This window comes from Falco peregrinus, chromosome 4, assembly GCF_023634155.1.
Source record: "Falco peregrinus isolate bFalPer1 chromosome 4, bFalPer1.pri, whole genome shotgun sequence".
NCBI lineage: Eukaryota > Metazoa > Chordata > Aves > Falconiformes > Falconidae > Falco > Falco peregrinus.
In genome coordinates, this window is record NC_073724.1 from 46,363,315 (window position 1) to 46,382,762 (window position 19,448).

General features: G+C 40.6%; 1 protein-coding gene across 2 annotated transcripts in view; it reads left to right on the plus strand.

The window, feature by feature from the left end:
- Positions 1-1,079: 1,079 nt before the first annotated feature.
- Positions 1,080-19,448, plus strand: part of RCAN1 (regulator of calcineurin 1) — a 42,647-nt gene continuing 24,278 nt past the window's right edge. The window contains exon 1 of one of the 2 annotated variants that reach the window (XM_055802465.1): positions 1,080-1,414. In XM_055802465.1, coding sequence (XP_055658440.1) covers positions 1,172-1,414 — 243 coding nt within the window. In that variant the 5' untranslated portion in view covers positions 1,080-1,171. The remainder of the gene's footprint in view (positions 1,415-19,448) is intronic. The other variant, XM_055802466.1, reaches the window with a different exon arrangement.

The following is a 19,448-nucleotide window of genomic DNA, read 5'->3' on the forward strand; positions in this document are numbered from 1 at the left end:
AGGGGTAGAATATTAAGTTAGTACTTTGCCAGCTACTGCCCTGCATCCTCTCACTCCTTACTGCCTTGTACCATTCCACGTTTTCCTTGTGCTAGTATAGGACATTTGAGATATACATGAATGTCACTATAACTTTAAAAGAAACGGTGACCTCTGAAGCTTACTTTTGGGCCTTCCCCTGGAAGGGGATGCTACGTATATGTACGTAAGAGAACTGTTTGTCTAGGTCAGTTAGGTTGGACTAACCAGCTCAGAACACCAGGTAAACCTCATTCTTGTATGTAGGAAATGTCTGACACAAGCAGTTCCTTGAGGTAGCTGGGGAAGGTGCAGTTGTCTTTTATGGCCTTATTGACACAGGTAAAGAAGAAACGTTGTAAGAAAACGTCTCCTTCACGCCCACAGTAAGGAGAAAAGTGCAGACATGGCTGTATATGCCAGCTTCCACAAATTTTAAAGTCAAAAGACTTTTGGCCTTGGCCCAACTTCTGGAAAAAGTACAATGAAAGGATGAGCTGCATCAATTGCCAGCATGAGGAGATGCAGCTGTATAAATTATGTTAGGGCCTTTTCTTTTTTCTTTTATGCTTCCTTTCTGCTAAATGTTCAGTGAACCATTTGCAGAACTGCAAGGGTTGCCCTCGAGGAAGGTGAGAGAATTAAGATGGACACGACAGTGACCTTTGGCTGATTTACAAGGGCATGAATAAGGGGGGGGGTTAATCATCTGCTTGCTGCATAATATTCCTTGTCCTTCAAATCGCGATGCGTTGTTCCCTGCTCCAGTCAGCCGCCAAACACAAGTGTGCGGCTGCAGCAGGCCTCGGCCAGTCACCTTGGCCCCGGGTGGCCACGCTCACCAGGCATGGTGTGCCTCAACCTCAGCTGCTGGGTCACCTCGCCCGGGCCGCCACTCGTGCCCCGCGTGCCCCTGCCGCGGCCCCACGGGCGGCCGCCCCCGGTCCCGCGGGCTCCCTCAGGCCCGCAGCCCGCCCTCTGCCCTCACTCAAGATGGCGGACGCGGCGACTCGCTCGGGCCGGCCACCTGTTGCTGTGGCGGCGCGCGCGCGGGGCGGGGGGGCGAGGAGGAGCAGCCGCCGGCGCGAGGCGCACCGCGTTGCCTCAGCGGCCGCCGGACCCCGCCCCGCGGGGGCTCCGCTCGCTCCCGGCCATGGAGAGCGGCGGCGGCGGGAGGGGCTCGGCGGGGCAGGAGGAGCCGCCGCTCCGGCAGCTGCCGCCGGCCGGGGGAGCAGGGGAGGAGGCGGAGGCGCAGGCGCTGCTGCTGCCGCCCGAGGACGAGACGGACTGGAGCTTCGTTGGCGGCGAGATGGAGGCGGTGGCGCTGCGGGACCTGCCCACCGCCACCATCGCCTGCAACCTAGACCCGCGAGTCTTCCAGGACGGTCCGTGCCGGGTGAGCGCGGCGGGCGGGCCCGCCCCACGCCGGGGGACCGCGGGCAGGGCCGCGGGCCGGCTCCCTCTGCCGGCGAGGAGCCGCCGCCGCTCGGCTCGGCCGGCTCCCGCCGCCTCAGGCCGTCCGTGGGGGGAGCGGCGGGGGCGGGCGCTGCGGGCCGGCGGCGGGGGAGGGGGTGAGAGGCAGGGGCGGCCCGCCTCCGCCCGGGTCTCGGCGGGCGCCTCGGTCTCCGCGGCCGCCCCCTCCCCCGGGCCGGGGGGCCCGGGGCTGCGGCGCCGCGTCCCCGGCCGCGCTGCCAGCACGACGCGAAGCTGGGTTGGCGCGGTGGCCCGGCCCCGCCGCGGCGCGAAGTCTCCTCGGAGACCCCTGTCCGCGGGCCTGATCCACAGCCCTCCGGCACGGCCACTGACCCGCACCCCTAGGTCAGGGCGAAGAGCTGCACAGACCAGAAGGGAAAGAATATCCCCCTGCCCTCGACCACCCTGTTCAGAGTGTTGCGGTCGTGCTTTAGCGAGGAACTGCGGTTTGTTGGCGCACACCAAGGCGCTCGGTGAGACACGAGGCCGAAGGCAGCGTTGGGAGGCAGGGCGGCGTGGCAGGCCCGCGGCGGCCAGGGGTCCGGTGGGCGCAGAAGCCGCCTGCCTGCAGGCAAAGGGAGTTGCTGGGTGAAATACGCAGATCTGTAAGGCATGTCTGAGTTGAGGACCGCTTTGTTTAAAAAAATACTCAAAATTGCCAACCGTTGTTGCAGGGGAGAGAAAGGTACCAGCAGCTGTCAGAGGAATACTGTGCGCTGTACAAAGTAAACGGCAGCTCTAGGTAATAAGTGTACATAAATATTTCAGAATTGCTTCTCATGTTATCTGTGGCCTTCTTGATGAAGAAGGAATTCAAATCAGTCTTAATTTTTTACCCTTATTTTACTTGCCTCAGCCCTGGTGAGAATTAAAGAATGAGTGAAGCTAACTTTTCTTTTGGCTTTTATAGTTGGCTTTGCTTTGGAGCTCTTATTTTCTAGTGACTTTGATACTGAAGGAGATATTTCTGTTTTAAACAGACTGAAATTAAATGAAATGGACTTGAAAAATTAGGCAATAATTGCACTGGTTTAAAATCCTATTAAAGTAATTAGCTGTCTATGTGGAAGAACAGCTTAGAGTTGTTGTAGTAGTCCAACTGCTAACAGGTATGTGTTAAAAATGATCTGGAAATAGGACACGCAGCTACATTGTATTCCAGTTACTTTCTAAGGTTATATAACTTCTAATGTAAGTATACTTTTGTATCGCTTGGGGCACCTGCAGGTGTGATGGGTATGACAGCTTCACTGCGTTTTACCTTATTTACTTAAATTCAAGTTACTCCCAAGTATGCTTAGGAAAAGACCTATAATCAATTGTGTAGTGTCAACAGCTGTGCGTAGTAGTAGTGTTTTCTCACATGGATTCGTGTGACCTTGAAGTGCATGTTTTGAAATTTCAGTTAGATGGAATACAACATAGACACAAGATCCCACGCAAGACCAGGAGGTATCTGAACACTTAAACCGTTTTTCTGTTTTCCTGGTTTGACTCCAAAGAATCTTGTCTTCACACACCTAATTTAGATCTGCACAAAGTCTTATGTATCCTTAACGCTACAATAAAAAATTTTTAAATACTTTTTTTTTTCTTGACAAGATCTGCAGCAGGAAAGAATGCAGATTACTAAAATAATAACATTAATTTGAGGTTAATCATCTCAGCATAAACTGTGTTATCTTAACCATGGATGGCAGCATGTGCAGTTACTGCAGCATAGCTGTTGCTTTTAAAATTTAAACTCCTAAAGCAAAGAATGGAAGATTTACCTTGAACCTGAATAGATATGCTTATTCAAGAGGGAAGAAAAGTCTGTCTTGGTGTTTTATAAGCAATGCAAAATATAAAAAAAAGTTGAGGTGTTTGGGACCTGGTGTTTTGTAAATGTGGTACACAGACTTTTAATAGATTGAAATAACAACTTAGGATTTTTGCTAACTGAATCTCAGCCACTGAAAAACATAATTTAGATTCAGTTAATACAGTTATGGAGATGGCAAGAGCTAACTCTTTAAAGCTGGAAATGTATGACTGCTCTGTAGGAAAACAGCAGATTCATGGATTGGATAAATTTTTAACGTGTTCTGTTGGCCAAATGACAGGCAGTTGCAAAGAGATAAATGTGGGATGAGGCACTGAGGCTGGATCTCAGACTGGATGTGAAAGGTGCTTCAGCATACTGCTGTTGGATGGTATGAAAAGAATAAGGTTATTAGAAGTGGGGAAAAGATTACTGAGTCTTCCTTGTGTGCAGCCATTTTTACCTTAGTGCTTATTGATTCTGGTATCCAAGAAAAAGGTGTTTTGGTTCTAGAGTGACAACCTAGCATCTGAAAATGTTTCCAAGATAATAATTTTAAAGGGCTACACTTCATAATTATAGAGAGTTAATTTTAAGAAAATTCACTTAGTTCATTATAGAATGTATACAGAAAAATCTAACTTGCTCTTATCAGTATAGCAAACAGTTGTGTGGAACTTTGTTTCCATGAGGATAAAGAAATGAGTAAAGGTATCCTAAAAAGGTATCGTCAGACAGTGTTTTATAAATATTCTATGAATTTTGGTGTGTGCATTTTGTTTCCTTCTGTTTTGTGAACTTCCTACTTTTTCCCGTGCATGCAACACTCCTAAAATACTTTGTCTACAGAGTTAGTGTTTTTCTCTTCAGTAGGCCCCTTAATAATCCTGGATTGCCCTATTTGAGGAGGGTTGATCCAATCAAAGGTAAGATAGGACAGCTAGGCATAGTTGACAGCAACTATTTCTGTTTTACCCTCCCCCTTCCCAAACACTGATTTGTACTTGAAATGCTGGTTGTATGTTCTTGCTCTTCCTTTTTTTATTTTAATTTTAAATTTATTTTATTGTATTGATGTCACAGTTGAGAATTTTTTTTTTGCGATCAATGTCTTAAAAATGGACCATCCTATCAAGTAAGGTGATAGTTCTAGTAAATAACATTTTTTTCTCTGCTTTATTCTCATAAGAATGATTCTGACTTGCTTTAAGCCCTCGTGGCTAGTTTTTCAGTGTCGGTTCCAAAACCTTCCAGAGAATGCTTAAATTCTTACTCTCAAGTTTTTCTAAAGCACAGCTGGAGTGTTACCTGTAGATTCTCCATCCTTTTTTTATTTTCACTGAAGTACAAGAAATTATCCTAAATGAAAACCATTTATCTGATCTTCAAGTTGGCTACCTTGGAAAAATGCTGTTCTGATTCCTGAAATGTCTTCTGCCTCTAACCCCCAGCCTTTGGTATTTTTAATGTTGACTCAGTGCTCAAGGATTGTAGTTCTTTCTTAGAGACAAGCAGTGTTTCTTCATGCAACATGCAGATGAGTTTGATCTATTGTAACTGTATTCCTGTGCACTCATGTAAAAAAAAAAGTGTCAGTAGCTAATTAACAGAGCCAGCAATTATACTTTTGCATATTTCCATCCTCTTCAACTAGTATTCAATTTTTAAGAACCTTTTTGTGACAGTAGAGGACACTTTTTTTTTAATAGAACTTGTACTGTCAAATGACAACTCCACTAGGTAATAACGCTTGTCTTGTATCTTGTAATCCTGAAGGGATGTGGCATACTTCACTGATGACTTTAAAGTTCTGAGTACAGCCACAGGGGGGCTAAATAACTTCATTTATGCCCTGGTAGTCTCTTGCTAAGTAGGTTACCTAGGCCTGTTCTAACTGTCAGGTTTCCATTTCAGCTTAACTGTAGACAAGTATCACTCATTTAATTTGTGAAAAGACGACCATAAAGAGTACATAGAAAGAATTAAACTTTGGGCTACTGAGAAAATAATTGGGTTTTAGGGCTAAGAGATTAAAGATTTTTGATGCAGCCAATTTTCCTTAGAATGAGTGGAGTTCTTTAAATTACTTTAAGCATATTAAGGCAGTTACAGATATCTTAATCTTGCAAGTTACTGCAAACTAATGAATGTTGCAGGTTTCCTGTAAGTAATGAAAACTTGCATTCATAGATAACTCTCAAAAACAGGCTGTTATATCACAATAATGTTTTTTCTGTGGAGCTTGTTAAAGGAGAACTTCACTGAAAACTGGATTTTTGAAGAAACTTAGCTTGATTGTTTTTAAGTGCACTAGAAGGAGGAGTGAGCCAGTCTCCTACAGTAGTCTGTGTCCTGATATAACCTCCAGTGGCAAGCAAAAGTAAAACTGGCTGTGAAACTGTCTGTGGTTACTTATTTAAAAAAAAAAAAAAAGTTATAATTGTGTTTGAAGATAAGGCCTAAGTAATGTCAGAAATCTCTGCAGTAGTATAACCAAGAAAAGCAGGATTGTCAAGTGTATTAAATCTTGTTAATGATTATCATAGCTTTAAAATTCTACTTTTCCTTTAGCTTTATATAGTTTCGGTACGGAAAAACTTGTTTGTGAACTGGTCTGAAAATAAAGCCATTGTTAAATGAGCCATGCTTTTAGAAAAAAACTGCTGGAGTAATTGTGAGATGTTGAATGTATTTTGTGTTTTTTAAATACTTAGGGGATTACTTCTGCTTTAGGGGAAGTTTGTAAAATTTCTCAGGAGTATTTACAAAACTTTCTTTACAAAATAATACTAGGGTTTTCTGGTAATCTCTTCCTGTCTCAGTCGCATGCCTCATTAATCCTTTTACTTACAGTTTTTTAATCCTCTTAGATCACATTAAAAAAAATATTTTAAAAGTAAATTTCACAAAGGTGAGTGGTTTTAGGTGTTTATTTTTTTGTGACCACAGCTCAGCTTTTGGCAAAATATTCCCTAATGGGAATGTAAAAATTACTTAATAGCATTTATACTTTTCTGCTTATATTTTGAAGGTTTTCATTCTCTCTCTTGCAATCTTTTTTTCTCAAATTGTTTTTTTGACAATGTTCATAGTTCTTTCTATGCTGTTGCTTTCCAGAGAACCCCAGGGTTAAGATTATGGGTCAAAATCATATCCCAATAACCTGTTTTTACACTGAACAGTAAAACAATTAAGGATGATTTAAAAAATAAAATCTTCCATTGTGAAAATTTTTGCAATAAAACTTCTGGAAACATTTAGCTCCGGTCCTTTCAGATGGTGCAGATATATTCTGCAGGTGTTAACAGGTTAAGGTAGACTTTTGAGTGACTTGAAGTCTGGAAGCCATATAAATATTATGCTGTGGCTGATGTAATAATCTTTGACATTATAGTAGAGCATAATACCATGCTAGTGCAGTTTTATGGGTCCTGGGATGCATCCAGTCTGCCAAGTGCACAAGCAGAACTTGTTCATATCTCTGCATCTGAGGATAAACATGGACTCCTGGGATGCCTAACCTCCTCAGCTTTTAAGGGTCTTTGGAAAAAAATCTTTTTTGCCTAAAAAGATGACACACTTTATGAATAATAGGAAGAGTTCTCACTCTTTATACTATGTATTTATTCTGTATGGAAACCTTAACATAGTCATGAAGACGTGAAATATCCAGAGAGAGTGAAGTTAGAGTATTCCTCACTTTGAAGACAAAAGCTTTATAGACTCAAAGTAAATAGAGATTTTAATGCTTGTAGTTTGCTTGGTGATGATGCTCTCTTGTTTTTTTGTCCATTCTTTCTATCCTATGCCTTAATAAGAAAATGGAATTAAAATATGAATACTATTCTACATATTATCAGGTATTAAAGTTATATTCAATCTTAGTGTGTCTGTTTAGTATAAGGATAGTGTCTTCAGTCTTCTTGAGTAGCTTTTTTTTGGCCTTTGAGCCCGGAGTAGGTTTTCTAATTGTTCCTTTCCAGTTCTCATGTGGGATGCTGAGAGGTGATTTGAATTAACTTCAAATAAATAATTCAGTAAAATTCAAATCACAAAGGTGATTTGAATAAGTTTTGAGCTGAATACACTATTTTCAGCGGGAGTAGAGGGATTTGAAGAGAAACTGTACAGTATAAAATTTCTTCGTTAAGCAAAGTGCTTGACTGCTTTTTCTTATATACTTGGGCTTTGAGGCATTGAATAGTGATTTAGGTGGCTTCCTTTAACTGTTGTCCACATGTAAAGTAAAGCCTTTGACACAGTTCCCCACAGCATTCTCCTGGAGAAACTGGCTGCTTATGACTTGGATGGGTGCACTGTTTGCTGGGAAAACACTGGCTGGATGGGCGAGCCCGAAGAGTGGTGGTGAGTGGAGCTACATCCAGTTGGTGGCTGGTTGCAAGTGGTGTCCCCCAGGGTCCAGTACTGGGGCCAGTCCCATTTATTTTCTTTATCAATCTGGATGAGGGAATCTAGTGTACCCTCATTAAGCTTTCAGATGACACCAGGCTGGGTGGGAGTGTTGATCTGCTTGAGAGTAGGAAGGCTTTACAGAGGGGTCTGGACAGGCTGGATTGATGGGCTGAGGCCAATTGTATGAGGTTCAACCAGGCTCAGTGCCAGGTCCTGCATCTGAGTCGCAACAACCCCATGCAGCACTACAGGCTGGGGAAGGGTGGCTGGGAGGCTGCCTGGGGGAAAAGGACCTGGGGGTGCTGGTCAACAACTGGCTGAACACGAGCCAGCAGCGTGCCCAGGTGGCCCAGAAGGCCAACAGCATCCTGGCTTGTATCAGAAACAGCGTGGCCAGCAGGACTAGGGAAGGGATCGTGCCCCTGCACTCAGCACTGGTGAGGCCGCACCTGGCATGGCGTGTTCAGTGTTGGGCCCCTCACTGCAGGAAAGGCATTGAGGTGCTGGAGCGTGTCCAGAGATGGGCAACGGGGCTGGTGGAGGGTCTGGAGCACAAGGCTTATGAGGAGCGGCTGAGGGAACTGGGGTTGTTTAGCCTGGAGACAAGGAGGCTCAGGGGGGACCTTACCGCTCCCTACAACTGCCTGGCAGGAGGCTGTAGCAAGGTGGGTGTTGGTAGCTTCTCCCAACAAGTGATGGAACAAGAGGAAACAGCCTCAAGTTGTGCCAGGGAAGGTTTAGATTGGGTATTAGGAAAACTTTCTTCACTGCAAGTGTGGTCAAGCGTTGGACCAGACTGCCCAGGGAAGTGGTTGAGTCACCATTCCTGGAGGTATTTAAAAGGTATGTGGATGTGGCGCTTGAGGGCATGGTTTAGACTCCTGCTTTAGGGACTTGGCAGTGCTATGTTAATGGTTGGACTCAATAATCTTAAAGGACTTTTCCAACCTAAACGATTCTATTTTTCTGCTCTATTTAGTTATACTTCTTGCAAGAGTACAGATAATACCATGGAAATGAAGTAGAAATGCTGATTTCACAAGGGGAGGGAGAATTGTTTTCATTTCTGTAGCTCTTTGTTGTTCTTAAGGCATTTTGGAGTGCATCATAACCGGTTGAAGCCTGATAAGGTGCTAATAGAGAATCCTCACGCTGCAGTTCTGAGTATATTGGTCTTGTTAAAGGGAGGTGTTTGAGAGCAGCTTCAGGTTTATATCACACTTGGACCCTCTGTAGGTCTTCTAGGTCAGGTGAAAATAACAAAATACTTATTTCTATGTCAAAAATCCATTGCTAGTTGAGTCCTTGAAGTGTGCTGATCATTTTGTTCTTCAATCAAACAATGCAAATACCTTTGTAAGTAGAAATAAAACGGAAATATTTAATGTTTGGATAATAAGTTAACTTAAGTCAGACATGGGGTGAAAATAAGAGTAAGCAACAATCAGATTTATCGTTGTTTAGAAACAATTTTGGTAATGCTGCACAAGATGGTTGTTGGGTGGCTTAAAAATACCTAGAAATAAACCCAAATATTGTAAAATTGTTATTAATGGCATAGATGTTGGAGAAACTAACAAAAAATATTTTCATATGATCCAATGCTCTAATCATTATCTCAAGTAATGAAAAAAGATCATAGACAAGATCTGTGCTACAATGAGATTAAGAGCTTTAATCTTCCTGGAGAATCAAATGGAAACTCTGAAGAACTTTATCTGGTTTACATCACTGGGCTCTGGACACACCAAGTCTAGTATATGTTAGAACACTATGGAGTACATTTCCTTCTATTTGCTATCTATCTCTATTTAGGAACAAATTTAGCTTTGTTCTTCAGGAATACTGGCACATACATACCCATATAAAAATATGACAATAACTACAGACTATTAGATGTGATACCCAAATGCCTTTCAATAACATAAGCATTAATAAAATTATTAACCTCATCTTGGATGTGGGTTGGGTTTTTTTGTTTGGTGGTTTGTTTGTTTTTTAAATGGCATATTAACAAATATGTGCCACCTTCCTCAACTGGGATGTTAGGTAGTTTTAATTGTGGTTCATTTCTGGTTTTTTCCTCTTGCTCTAAGTATGACCAGGTCCAAATCATGGTTATATACTTCAGGCTTTTCATGGAGATGCTTCTCAAGTTAGTGAGGAAAAATTAAGTTTGTTATTACTGTCACTGTATCTTCTGGAAAATAATACAAGAGCTGTTTTGACACCAATGTGGCAGGTAAAACTGAATGCGAAAAAAGAATTGGTGAAGCTAGTTAACATTTTCTGTGTGCTAATTTATAAAAAAATATAAGAAGCCATGCTTTTCATCAAAACTTCAACTTGGTGAAACAGAAGTCCTGCAACCATGGCATAGAGACTGTGGGTGGTTTTTTAAGCTTTCTTTTTTGCCCTCAGGGGTTGATATAGCTGACTATGTAAGTATCTGAAGGATGGACCCAACTGAGACTCTTGTCAGTAACGTAAGGACTTCACTTCATCTGTGATGAGAGGTTTCTAGACACCTCTGGCCTAAAAGCAACTAGGAATGACTTTATAATTAGTTAAAGTCTTTTCCATTCAGATAGCCAGAACCTGCCCCTACATCTCAAGGGAAACTGTATTTTTTAAGGCTGAAGAGGTTATTCTTGCACTATGAATTATTGTAATGCGATATTTATGAAGGATTTTCAGGCTCGGGATTTTTTTCTAAAAAAAACCCAGAACAAAACCAACAACTCGGGCTCCATCAAATTCTACCAAAACATTTTGAAACATAAAGGATTGTCATTTTTATGAGAGAGGGGAGGTGTGGGAGTGAGCCACTGGGTAGAATGTTTGTACTTTTATTTTTCTCATAGAAGGTGCGAATATGCTGGAAATGCATTAGTGAAACTGAAATATGAACCAGAAGTTGGGACTGAGGTTTAAAATACGATTATTTTTTTTTTTTGCATGTGTGTAATTCATAATTACACTGTGGAAGTCATTGTCCTAGAATGTTTGGGAGTTTAGGAGGCTAATATTAAAAAAGGGGTGGGACTGATTCATGAGTGGTGTCTGTCAAGCACAGTGATTAGGGTATAACGTAATTCTCAGGGTTTGTGAAGCTTATGAAGTGCTATTGCCAGGTTTAGGTGGAAGAAGAGTAGCCTAGACGTACTGAACTTTATGCCTTTTGTTTCTTCCTCCAAGCATTTTGTTACTCCCAGAGATAACTAGAATGAGTTTCTTCTTATCATTAACTATGTGAGTCATTATTTATTACTGGTCCCACTCATAAAAGCAGAGTTATCGATACTCAGTGTGTACAGTGGATTTCATTTATTAAAATGTATTCTCATTGTTCGAAATGAACTTTCCTCTTCACTTGTCAGATTTTCAGATAGTTCAGAAATGAATAGTTAGATTTGAACCGTTTTTCCTTTTTGCGGTGTTCTTTTTTTGGAGTTATTTTGTTGTTGGCTGACTTCCTGGAAGGGAAACACACTCTTGGCTATTAAGCTGAGAGTACATCGCGAGCCTAATGAGTTGGATTTTGGTTACTTGTTGTTCCTGAAGTACTAAAGGTATTATGAAAATGCAACACACACATACATTTGAACACCATAAGCTTTGAGACAGTATATCTTTTTGCAACAGTGCTTTTAGGGGTGGTAAACGACGAAACTGTCCTATAATGAGAGTGAAGTAGGAGTGAGTTGAAGTATTGTGATTAATTTTTCTTGTCTATATTCAGCCTGACTGAAGGCTGTTTCTGATGGGATAAACTTGAGTTGTTTGGCAGACAACTGGCAAGTCTATGTCCAGTCTTTTAGCTGTAAATATGATGGATTGCATGGTGGCTTTGAGTGAAGATTATGGTGAGATGAGGATTGTTTGATAAATGGATTGATATATACGTGTGTCTATATCACATACTTTAAAAAAAGAAAAGTTAGACTTTGACTTTTAGATGCTGTATAGGCAAGTAAAACAAAATCACTTTATTTTTTCATTGACAGAATACCATTTCTGGAAGCATCCGTGAGGGGTTGGGCCTTCTTTCAAAGCAAGGGACTGCCTGGATGAAAAGGCCTCTTAAAAATCAGTATGCCTTCCAAGTAAAAACTGGATGAAAGGCATGGAGAATTATTTCTTTTCCCTAGAGGTACTGTTCCCTTTCTCTGTAGAGATAGGAAGCCAGGGTAACTAAGCTAGTGAACTGCCAGCAGATGCAAGCTTTATTGTTATAAATTATTTCCTCTTTCCAGTTTTTGTAGGTGAAGAAGCCATTTATAATCTGTATAGTTAAATAAAATAGATCTGTGGGCTTCTAGTGCAAATATGAGGAAGGGAGGGTATAACAACAAATGTAGATAGTACATTATGAAATGTGTTAAACACAACTTGCATCTCTGATCTTTCTTCATAGAATTTTGATAATTATTCAGAGCTGGTGGCTTTGCTAGGAAGCTGCAGTACTAATGTCCTTTACTATAGAAAGCTGCGGCTACTTGTGGGAATACATATGTCGCAGACTGGCTTGCCCAGTTCAGGGAGGAGGATGAAATTAAATATGAGCAAAAGAAGGAACAGTAAGAACTAAAATGTATATGTCTTGCAGGTTGTTAAATAATAGGAGTTATTTTCTTGTGCTAAGCAGAACATACATACTTGTAAAATATTGTGGGAAAGCTTATGTTTGTGGCTTGTGTAGGAAGAGGGAATTAATGGGAGCTCATGAGTGGTATTTGTCCAACTTCTGATGTATGTGGATGCTTCTTTGCAGGATGGATGTTTGTTTTTTTAATCAATTTCCTGTAGTTAGGCTACTTGGCACTCTGGCCATATCACATCAAGCTGATAGCAAAGATCGGTTGGCTAATGGAAACAGTGATTAAGGGCTTGAATTTTCCTGAGGCTCCAGGGTGATAGGGAAACAGCTGCTGTTGCAGGCAGTGGAAAGTATGAATAACTCTTGCCTGGGGTTGTATAACCAAAAGAATAATCGGATCAGAGACTAGGTTAAATCATTGTGACTTCTATTAAAAACGCTGTTAGCCCATGTGTTCACGCCTCATTACAGCATATAATTTAAGGACACTAAATAAAGCCCACCTATTAGACATGAATAGATAAAGCCTTCACATCAGGAGTCAGGTATTTTTCTCTTGAGAAAGGAGTGGGGGAAAAGGTCATTTGCCTGAGAGGTGTATAATAACATTGAACACATCTTAGAAGTTGTTTTTTTTTTCTTTGGTATGTGCCAAGCAAACTTTAAAAGCAATTTCAGTAACGTAGCCCATGGCAGATTAAGTGCAGTAAGTCTTCACAGGAGACAGTTTCAGGAGAGATTGTTCCTTAACTACTTGAGATACAGCTGTATCTCTTGTTTCTTCCTTAGTAAGTTGTCAAAATAAAATTCTGTTCTTACCATTATTAGACTGCACTGATGAAGTGTTCACGTCCCCTGCTGAAAAGCGAAACCCAAAATTTTCTGTAGGGAGGGTGGGGGAAGCAGAAGATTGAATGAAATGTAGAACTGTATGGTTCTCAGAAATGTTAATTGAAGTGTAAGTTCATAAAGAAAAAAACATTGCCTTGAATATTCAGGAAGTTATAATGGTTTCAGGAGTTATGTCCTAATACTGGTCTTTTTTCCTCTTCAATCAAAACAGATGTTTTCTTGCCATATAAACAAAGACATTAAATACATCCTGAAAGCTCTACTGTTAAGTACCTCAAAAGCTTTGAATGCCAGTGTTTTTTGTTAGCAGTAGTGTGTCAAGAGCACAATTTCCCTGAGGCATCTCTGATTAGGTCAGATGGTCATGTGTTTGTTTTGTGAGGTTTTTTTAATGCCAAGATATTGCCATTAGCAGTTGAAGTAATTCAGCCCTTGTTTTGCTATGGTGTGACTGCTGCAACAGAAGGGTTAGTTGCATAGGAAGCTTGTCAGACTTTGCAGACAATTAGGCTATTTGACTATTAAAAAGCTGTAATTTATTATATTGTAATATATTTGCAAATACAGGTTATATATTTTATCACTAGTATGTCACTGACTTAACATGCCTGAGAAAATTACAGTGTATTAGATGTTAACTTTAACAAAAATGAATATGATTTAGGTTAAAATCCAGACTTTTCTGTGGCTCCTTTTATTATCTTTATTAGTATATTTTTAAAAAGCTTTTGAAATTTGTAAGTGTGCTTAGTATATTCTTAGAAGTACAATAACTAATTGCCACTATATTGTTCTTCTGCTACACACCCAGCAAATTCTTTAAAAATATTTTGAAACTGTCTTCCATTCTTCCTTCCCTGACTCCAGTGGAAAATGTCATTCTTTAAAGTTCACAAAAATACCAGGCTGCTTCTGAACAACTGCTGTGGTTTTCTGAGGACCCCTGTGTTAAGGGGAAAAAAAATAATTATATGCTGACTTTTGTTTTTCCCTTTGTCACAGAGAACATGTGAGAAGAGTGGTCAGAAGATGAACACTGTAACTTTTACTTGCCTGTGAGAATATCTTTCAGACATAAGTTAAATACTGTTGTCATACTATAAAGAGCTAGTCATTAAAAAAGCCCGCAGACACATGCTGTTTTCATACAGTTTAGTCCTTATCTTCCTTCTAACTTTGTACTCCCTCAGGCAGTAGTTTTGGCATAATACAGTTGCATTTTTAAACAGTAGTGAACAGCTAATCGTAGAAGTATTTTCTATTAAGTTTTTTCAGGATTATGGCCATATCTTCACTCAGTATGACAGCTCATGTACCTATCATAGCTGAAGAAACACCATGGCAATTTAGAAAAATGTTTTGGGGACAGCTCCTGCTTTACTTCTTGGAAATGACAACTAAAGCTCAAAAGGGAAAAAAAATCATTAAAATACATGTTCAAGCTGCATGTTTAAAAAAAAAAAAAGCCAAGGTAATATATTAGATATTAGTTTCACCTGTTAACCATCTTTGTCATTTAAAGGATAGTCTGGGTATCTTAGGTAAAATTTGGCACATAAATGGAGGCTGAATTTTAAATACAAGCTTTACTAAGTGTACCAGAATGAGCGCTGACATCATGCAGCAAAGGATATTTGGATGAGCAGAAATGTCCCAAGCTCCCAGTTTGCTTTTAGAAAACAGAAGCAGCAGAACTGAAAGTGAGAGGAGGAGGTTCCTCCTGTTGTGTGATGAGGGAAGTGTTGATGAGTTAGGCTTCTGTGGAAGCATCCTGGCAACGCTGGCCTTGCAATTGTGGCTATTCTTTCCAATAAAGCTGCCTTGCACTCCAGTGCCCTTATCACTAAGGCAGGGACTTGCAGGCCTTTCAAAGGCTCTCAAGTGGGCCAAGCAGATAGCAAGGCTGCAGCTGGGTAGCTGCAGCGGGTTGTGAGTTGCTTCTAATAGCACAGTTCAGTTTCTAAGACATTCACCTTAGAATTGTCATCAGATTTTGCTCATTCCCAGCATTAGGTTATATGTGTGCATGAGCTTGTCCAGTGTTGTCAAGCTGTCATCGCAATCTGGTGTGCATGAACTGGGTTTGGTGTGAGAGCATTCCCCCTTTGTCTCTTGTGTTTGCTCCTTCCCTTCTGAAAATGCCAAGCATACTCTTAAAGCTGGTGACAATTCTGAGATCTGTGCATGTTCAATGGAAACAAACTTGAAATTGCTAGCTTCTTTCTTGAGAACCTCTGAAGAGCTGCCGTCTATATACTGTAAATGACAGCAAATTTTAATTTGCCAGCTGAAAATAATACCGCCTGCTGTACTGCCTATTATAATAAACCTCTGACCCCATAGATGATGCAGTCCTGAAGATGTGTTTGAAACATAAGAGATATACAAAATGTTTGCTGGTCAATGAGAATTAACAAGTATAAAATCATGTGCAGCTGGCTAATTCTTATGCATTGCTGTGAGTCCATTTTTCCTCTCCATAATAAGCTGAAGTTCTGGTGTTACAGAATACCACACTGATTTTGAATCTTTTATCTCTGAAAATGTTCTGAATTAGCTTTTTATTTAATAGTGGACTTTCATTAAATTAAGAATATTTTAGTGGCTGTCTTATGGTAGATTGCTGTAGAAGGAGTCAGTGCAGGAAGTAAACAGAAATACTGAACAGTCAAGCCCCACTGTAATTTGCAATACAGGGGTGATGAAGAGTATTGTATGACATAGCTGGGACCTGAACTGATGCTGTTTAGAGAGCCTTTTGGTCTGGGAATCAGATGATGACACTGTTGTCTATTTTTTGAGGAGTGTTTCTTTCCCACAGTTCATCAGCTATTAAAGTTATTTGTAGTAGATCCATTCTTTTAAATGCCATAGTGAGTAATGAAACAGAAGGCACGTGATGCTTTAAATAGTAAACTCCAATATGACTTCTAAATAAATATTTTTTAAAAAATCTTAGATTATAGGAGAACGAGACAGAATGATAAGTTACCCTTTGATCACTTAGCGGTTGATTATAAATTAGAAAGTAGAGGGTACTTACATCTGTGCTGTCTTTGCTTTTGTGTCTCCCTTTCCTAGACTAAACCTGGCTTCAACTCCTGCAGCTCAGTTTTTGGGACCTATAGTTTAACCAAATTATTAGGGGGGCAGTTGCCCCATCTTCTTATCCTTAAAAATTGCCCAAGCATAAGCTGAAAGTATGAGGTAAAGGATCCTGGGAAACCCAAGTAACAGGAAAACAAAAGCTGGCTGCAACACTTGAGTCCTTCAGTACTGCGATGCAGTACATCCACTTCCAGATAAGCTGCCGGCAGTTTGTGCTAACGTAGTCTAAAAGCTGAGGGGGTGCTGGTGGAGGAGCCAAGCTGCCTTTCAGGCCCCCACACACCAGGGCAGCTCTTGTGCAGGAGAGCCTGCTGCTTGTGGCACTGAGGAATTGGCACAGCGCTGGCAACAGTTATGCTGAGTGGTGCTGTTAGCTTGGAAGGTCAGCCATGTTCTGTCTACACAGCTGGATGTAGCTAATAGGAGTAAAGGCTAGGAAGGCCGAGAAGTTAGCTGTGTTGCAGGCTGAGGGTTTGGGGGGGAAATAATGGTTGGTTCTCTAAATCTAAAACCAAAGAATGACCATAAGCAAGTAAGTGCTGGAAAGTCTTATGTGTCAACCCAACCAGCTCACCTCAAATCTTGACGTGAATAATCTTATTTTTGTTAATAGATTGGATGTGGGACACCAAAGTTTACTACTGGACAAATCTGATTGTATTTATTTTATAGTATATTGCAGCCTCATATCTGACAGAAAAGGAATTACTGTAATTGCTACATCCTGCAGTTGTGTTTAATTACAGACGAAACGGTGTGCAGCAGAGCAATTTAGAAGAGAATTGTTCCTAGTTTAGCAGTGTGGGGTGGTTTGTTTGTGGTTTTTTTCTTCGCCCTTTCCCCTATAAGGAAGAACATACCCAGGAAATTTTTTTTATTGCAAATTGATTTATCTTTAATATAACTGGTAGCTTCTGACCCTCAAAAACAGGCAGCTGCCTCTTTCTCGTAGTTTACAAAGTATTAAATTCACAAGACTCTGGTTTCTTAAGGGTACTGCTGCTAAAATTCCTGCCTGTCCCCTCCCTTTTTTTTTTTCCAACACACAATCTTTTCATGTATTTACACATTATGGTTTAATTTCTCTTTGCCTCCTTTCCCACCTGCCACAACTCCCTTGACTTGTTTTAAGTATCCCTTTTTTTGCTGACTGTTCTGGTTAGTACTTTGCATTGCATATTGTCTTACTTGAAGACTAATTCTTTTGCATCTGAATCTGCAAAAACCTTGTTGTAACATTTAGGTTGCATAATGTAGAACTGGAAATGCCTGTTGTAAGCTGTTTTTTGCTCTGCTTGGCAGGTTTGAAATGTCAGCTAAAATTTTCTGAGTTGACTTTAGAAGCAATCAAGGTAGTGCTTTTCTTAGAGGCTGTCAGAATCAAGTGACTTTGAGAAGTAACCAGTCTGTGGTGGTTAAAAATACAGTGTTTATGAAACTCTGGCTCCTAAAACAGTATCTGTTAATCATGCACAAACTGTTTTTATAAAGAACACCTGAGCACATTAGTGTGTTTTCATCATAGTCAAACTTGTGAAACAAAGCACTTTATCTCCAAGCTTTTTACAGAAGTGGTTCAATCAAAACCTAATTCATCTGGAAAGAATTATCAGCCTTAACTGCTCACATGGAAAAGATGTCTTTATTTCTGTATTTACTTAAAGGCTAAGTATACAATAGTAGTCTTTCCTTTGACTAGGACATTATTGTTGCAGTAACTTAATGAAGTTCCTCAGAAATACCTTGGAGAGTGGCATTAATAGCAAACAGACTAAGAATAGCTCAGGGCAGCGCCCTGAAGGGAGCTGTCTGCCTTTCTTCCTTGGCTGCAGTAAAGATTTCGTGGTTGTATTTTCCAAATCAGGTTTTGGGGGATTATGAGAACAAGTAAACAAGAAATTTGAAAGCACTAGGGTAACCTGAGGAATTACAGTCATGTTTAACATTGCACTGAAATTTCTTTATTATTTAACCTTCACTGGGAAATACGAACAATTTTATAACACCAAAAACTTATTTTGATAGCACTGTTTTACCTACATGTGTGATAGCCTGTGTTTCTAAAATTGGTAAAAAGGAATAGAGCACGGAGTGTAAACACTCTTAAGTAGTTTCACATGGGGGCTTAATGGAAGTCCAGCAGAACTTGCCTAAGGCAAGTAAAGCTCTGATCAAAATTAATTTTTTAAGTCATATTCTAGCCATGAGGAATGTGAGCAGTGCTTTGACAGACTGTCTTCCCAGGGAGGAATTGGGTAATCAATTGCCCTTTCAAGCAGGAAAGAATGTCTGGTGAGAGAAATCAACCTGTTACCCTTTGAATTGCACATAGGCAGCAGCCCAGATATAAATAATGTGAAATGATGTTACATTATCTTTCACCATACCCAGAGTTTATCTGCATATTAAACAAAATTAAGTTCCCTTAAGTTTATTAATGAAAATAGGAGGAGATGAGGGTCCAGGGAACTACTTTGAAGACTCATTTGTTTGAGTAGTACCCTCCTGACTCAGGCTTGATTAGACAGAGTGTAACCAGAACTTTCATCACTGAAGTCAGCCTCACTGGTGTGTGCTGTGTTGAATTGACGCCACAAGGGAATTTAGAAACCAGTTGGGCAAGTAGTTTCAGAGAACTTGTAATTATTTTGCAGTCCCTCTATGTAAACAAACTCATTGTAGTGTTGTGACTTCCAAGAAAAGAACAAACTTCTAATAGAAGATGCAAGTATTCGGAGAGCCTCTTTCTAAATTTCCTGACCACCCCCCAAAAAATTCCCGTTTTCTAGGGCATCTAAGGCTGGAGTTATAGTAAATGGGGATATATAGTAAATGGAGTGAAAACTATGCATAAATAATTGGTTATTTCCTAATATTTTTGGGGAAAATAAACATTGAAAATAAGCATTTAGATTTCTTTTCAAAATTTTTAAAAAGAAAGTCACATTACACTCCCCCCCCCCCCCCCCCCTTCCAGTTTCTCAAGACCTCTGTCTCATAGGATTTGTCAGAGGTTTCCTTTTAGATGCTCCTTTTAAGAGGCTGAGTAAATTTCTCACAGTGTGGAATATCATTTTCACCTAAATCTTGAATCAGGCCAGTGTTTATAATTACCACCTTTCTATAAAGAAGCAAGAAGAATTGTTTGGGAAACTCCAGTTCTGTTTGTGAGTGTGTCTA